Source organism: Rosa chinensis, chromosome 2 (assembly GCF_002994745.2).
Source record: "Rosa chinensis cultivar Old Blush chromosome 2, RchiOBHm-V2, whole genome shotgun sequence".
In the NCBI taxonomy this organism is placed as follows: Eukaryota; Viridiplantae; Streptophyta; class Magnoliopsida; order Rosales; family Rosaceae; genus Rosa; species Rosa chinensis.
In genome coordinates this window covers 38,561,741-38,567,051 of record NC_037089.1, presented here as the reverse complement: position 1 = coordinate 38,567,051, position 5,311 = coordinate 38,561,741, and the positions used below count along the sequence as shown (strand labels likewise).

Sequence of the window (5,311 nt, the reverse complement as noted above, 5' to 3'; positions counted from 1 at the left end):
TATTGGGGGGCAATAGAGGTTTTAAAAAAAATCCGGTTGGTGGCAGCCGGTTACCGAATTTCGGCAAAATTTGGCCGGAATCCGGCGACCGGTGACCGGATTTCGGGACCGATGACCTTCTTCGGCGAAGTCTCCTATGGTTTCTCTCTCTTCCATTTTTTCTTTGTCTCTCTCTCTAAGTAATAAATGGGTGAGAGGTAAAATGGTATTTAAAAAAATTAAAAACAAAAAAAAAAATCTTAATGGGGTATTAGGGAAGACTCCTTTAGAGTGTATTTGGTAAGAGAGAATTAAAAAAACTTAATTAGGTTAGTGGGAAAAAAATCTCCAGAAATGGGATAAATAAACAAAAATCCTAAAAATGTGTAGTCTTATCTGACTTATTTTTTTTCTCCTACATGCATATATTAACGTCCTAGTCATGGGAACCACGGACTTGTAATAATTCCCGAATAAAGATTTTTGCCCCATTCCGTAGAACTTACAGGAATCGATCTTTTCAGGAAAAAAAAAAAATTAGAGGGATCGAAGTGTAATTTAGGCTTCTTGAGGGCTTATCCGTTTAGACACGATCGATAAGTGGGTAATCATCGTGTGTATCATAATTTTGGTAACACCACCGCGTCCCACTCTGCCACGGCAACATCCGGCCCACTTACCGTATCACCTATTCCCACGTGTCCAATTCCACGGTAGTAGCAGTAGCAGACTTTCAATACCTCAAAGTCCTTGGTATCCTAGTCCCCCAAGCGCCGAGCGAGCGAGGGAAAGAAAAGCAGAGAGATGGGGAGCTCACCAAACGACTTCTCGGTGGTGGTACTGCCATCGGACTATGGAATCGACGCGAGGCCGTTCCTCACGAACCAGGCGAGAGTGTCCTCACAAGAAGAAGATGGAGAAGACCAAGACAATTGGCACGACTGTCCTCAGCACCTCCCTTCCGACGAGGACTTCTCCGATCTCGAGCTCTTGCAGTTCTTTCGTCCCCAAGGCCGTGACAAATCTGGAAACCTGATTTTCCGTATTGTCGGAAAATACTTTCCCGGTAACAATCCGATCTAACACCTTCCTTATTGCTCCATTAAGGAGAATCATATGCTATAAATTCCGTAATTACAAGAATTCGGCTGCTCGGATACAAAATTTTTCATCTGTTATTTGAAAGTTGAAACTGATCTCTGTTTAACTGATAATAAACATGTCCTTATGTATCTAGCCTAGTTACCATAAACAACCCTAACATTATGGTTTTGACTGTACAAGGAATTGAAAAGAGGCAGACTGATGATTTCCTTAAGGCTAGGATCGCTTTATGAATTTTTGCATAGAGTTTATTGTTTTTGGGATGTTTGCAGACAGAGAACTTTTTAGCTGGGTGATGGCAGTGAATCTTATTTAAGAATGATGTGCGAAAAGCTTTAAAAGGCTCTGTTGCCCTGGTTTTTTAATATAGCAGTTGATAAGAGGATGGCTGGGAGACATAATGTCTTGTTAGTTTAGTTGCTTGAGTCCGAGATTGTGGATATTTCGACATTTGATCTTTATACCTGAATGTAGTGGTGCTGTAAATAATGATGTGAAGTTTGCGTCTTAATACAATCACAAGTTGAGTTCAGCTTACAACAATTTATATTGAGCTTAGAAGACTCTGTAGGACTTAGTGATTCTTAAAAAAATTTCATTTAAAAATTGTATTTTTTGTTTGATAAATAGTGGATTGTGGTTAAGTAACAATGTCTTGGAATATATTATGCGTGCTCAGTTGTTTATGGATAATGTCTATTGATTTGCATTTAATTTTGTAAAGAAGATGGTGTCTTGCTTCCATTTAGTTTGGCTCAGAACTTCTAGAATTTCATATAGTTAGAAGAGACCATAATTTTGGATCCATTTGATAACTTATTTGTTTTATTTTCAGTTTATTTTTGGTTAAGGGAGATGGAGAAGAGGAGAGAGATGAACAATTTGAGGGAGAGAATGGAATAGTAGATAGAATCAGTCAAAATACAAACTTACAGACTAGAAATCGATTTAAATGGCTTTTAGTTAAAGTCTTAAACTTCTCTAGCTCTTATTCTCCTCATTTTTCATATCTCATTGACTAAAAAAAAAGAAAAGTAAAGATGTAATCAAACACACTTAAATTTTCTTTATATCCTAATTTTAGTTAGTAGAAACATGACATGAATTATTTTGATCTATTTATGCTCTTTCTGCAGCTCCAGTTGTGAGTGGGGATAGGCTAAAGAAGTACATATGCAACAAACTATGCAGTGACTCTCCAGAAGGGCCATACTGCATTGTTTACATGCATAGTACTGTGCAAAAGGAGGATAACTCCCCTGGAATAACTATCTTGAGGTGGATTTATGAAGAACTTCCTAGTTGTTTGAAGGATAGGCTCCAAGTTGTGTACTTCATTCACCCTGGACTTCGCTCAAGGCTTGTCTTTGCCACTCTTGGCCGATTTTTCTTAAGTGGAGGGTGAGTGATTTCATATATTTAGAAACCAGTTATCTAATATTTAATTAACAGTGAATAGTAGTAGTAATAATTATAAGAATCTGTGGTTCAAGTATTTTTACAATAGTAACATTCCTCCCTACTTTTCTTTCAACCCACCTCAAGGTTTGAAACAACATCATACCATGTAGTCATCCACATTATGTCTGAGTATCAAACAAAATGACTGTATTTCAAATCTTTGATATTTTCTAAGTATTCTGTTTCTTTGCAGCCTATATTGGAAAATCAAGTATGTAAGCCGCCTGCAGTATCTTTGGGATGATATAAAGAAAGGAGAGATTGAGATTCCCGACTTTGTAAAAAATCATGATGATGTTCTTGAGCATAGACCATTAACAGATTATGGGATCGAACCAGACCCTCTTCACATGATTGAGGTGCCATCAACTGCATATTCATTTGGAAGGTATGAGGAGAGATGGGCATCAAGAGAATATACGTCTTAGGCGCTATATAAATAGCAGATTCCTGGTAAACTGAGATTTATTCTCTTATGTGGGTTGAGATGCGCGACCATATGTGTATGCCTGCTCTATACATAGTTATATTAAAGTTATCTTCTGTATCCAAAGTTAATTATTGAAGTCCTTCATTGGTAAGTAGATGTATGTACTCTATTTGTCCAGTTTTAGCTTAGAGACACTTGCGTGTATTGAGTATTAATGTGCTTTCTAAATCATGGTTTACATGGATGTATTTGTACCATGTATTCGTAACTCGGTTATATTCAATGGGATCTCAAACTCTCAGAACATTTTACAAACGTTCCTTCCAGCATTTTAAAACAGCACCTAAGGGGAGTATTTCCAAAGTTGACATGAACGCACCATGCTGTCTTGTGCTTCCGCTTTTTATTATTTTTATTTATTTATAATAATTAGTTAATTAATTTTAGTTTTAAAACACAGTGAATCAGAAGCTGCATGGGAGACTGTGGTCCACCATTAAAACAACTCGACCTTTCCACGAACAACTAAAAATCAGATTGTACGCCCAAAACAGTTTGTGTAATTTAGGATTCCTTTGGTGTATCTGTTTTACACCTAACTCAATTTGGTGTTGCAGCGCAAAATGATGTAAATGTCATAAAATAAGATGAGGAACTTGCTTAATTATAAACAGTGGTGGATTGATGATGTTATATCTATTCAGGAGCAATGAAAAATAGACCAAAAAATTTAGACAAGAAAAATAGAGACAATTATCTATTACTAATGACAGTCTCAATTTCATAAGATAGACTCACAGAATAAAACTAGTTGTTGTAATTCGCGATTGTTAATGTAATAGAAAAAGAGAAAAGAAAAATGGAGACAATTTGTGGTTCAAGATAATAAACATGGAATATCATATCTATACTTGTCAAAAAAAAAATTATAATCACGGCTTCATATTAACAATTCGTGGCTGGTATCATAAGCTTGAAGGCCTTGGTGGAGAAGGGGATGAGCAACAAAGTTTTCAATGAGTCTAAATATACACTCAAGTCAGTAATAACAATATAAAGAAATGAAGAAATCAAGGATGTAAGTGATAATGATAAAGTTAAAACAACCTGATTTTTAACTTACTATTTCAAATTTAAATAGATGATAAGATTAAAGAAGAAACTTAATTTAACTTTCTACTATCAGAAGGGCATATTAGATATACTCTCTCTAAGCAGCGCTGCTAAGGTTTGTGCCACCCCTATATGTGATGAGTATGTCGTCCTCCAATGATCAAGAATGCTACAAGGTAACGTTTAGATATGGAATTGCCGTGGAATCGTCTGCAACGAAACTCAATGAGCCCTCGTTGACCTACCTCAGTTAAAGAAGCCAAATTTGATTTTTTTGGTTGAAACCCTAGCCAAATCAATCACATATTGCCTCACTTGCCAACAAACTTGGTTTCATTGGCCACATTTGCTACCCATATGAAGATGGTACTTTGGGCTTATCTCTTCTCTGGAATGGTGAGATTCATGCTGATCTTCGAACAAAGTCTCCCCATCACATTGATGTGGAGATCAAAGAACCAGGTATCCCTGTTGTGTATAGATTTACGGGAATTTATGGTTTTGCTGCCCGGGGAGAAAGGAACAGAACATGGGATTTGATTCGTGCCTTGGCTACGAAAAACTGTGATCTGCCATGGCAGATGGCCGGTGATTTTAACAAAATCTTTTGCCAAGCTGACAAATCAGGCGGAGCGCCTCGTGCTGCAGCTCCTATGGCTGCCTTTAGACACACTATGACTAAATGTGGATTACTATGTAACGTCCCGAACCTGAATTCACCTGTTTACTAGGCATGTGGACGGTAAACGACATTTACTTTCACTTTTACAGTCGTTTCAGTACTTTTAGTGGCCCTAAAAGTTGACTTTTTGGTCGGGTCAAAATTTGAGAAAATGTTCTTCATGAAAGTTGTAGTGGACGTTAAACCAAGCGCGTGCATATGTGGTACGTAAAATTGGAGTTCGTATGCGAAAGTTATGAGCGAAATACGAAAGTTACTGTCTATAGTAAGTTTCTATAAAATGTGGAAGTTACTGTGGTAAGTTTCCATTTTCGGAAACTTACCAAGTTTTCTCTCTCCTCTCCCCTGATCTCTTCCTCCTCTTCGGCCCTGTTTTTCCTCCTCCGGCCACCCCACAACGGAATCCGGACAGCGGCAAGTTCGCCTCCTCCTCCTTGTCACACCTGCGGTGGAGGTTTTCGATGAATCGGCCGGAGGAGCTCAGATTTGAGCCGTGAAGCTCACTGTAGCAGTTTGGAAGTTCCGTCGATTTCCGGCGATTC

The 5,311-nt window shown here is 37.8% G+C and overlaps 1 protein-coding gene across 1 annotated transcript; it reads left to right on the top strand.

Annotated features, from left to right (window-relative positions):
- Positions 1-696: 696 nt before the first annotated feature.
- Positions 697-3,280, top strand: LOC112189946 (ganglioside-induced differentiation-associated-protein 2). Its single transcript, XM_024329344.2, has 3 exons — positions 697-1,045; positions 2,220-2,484; positions 2,738-3,280. Exons 1-3 carry the CDS (start codon positions 784-786, stop codon positions 2,970-2,972), a joined length of 762 nt encoding a protein of 253 aa, XP_024185112.1. The 5' UTR covers positions 697-783; the 3' UTR covers positions 2,973-3,280.
- The last annotated feature ends 2,031 nt before the right edge of the window (positions 3,281-5,311 follow it).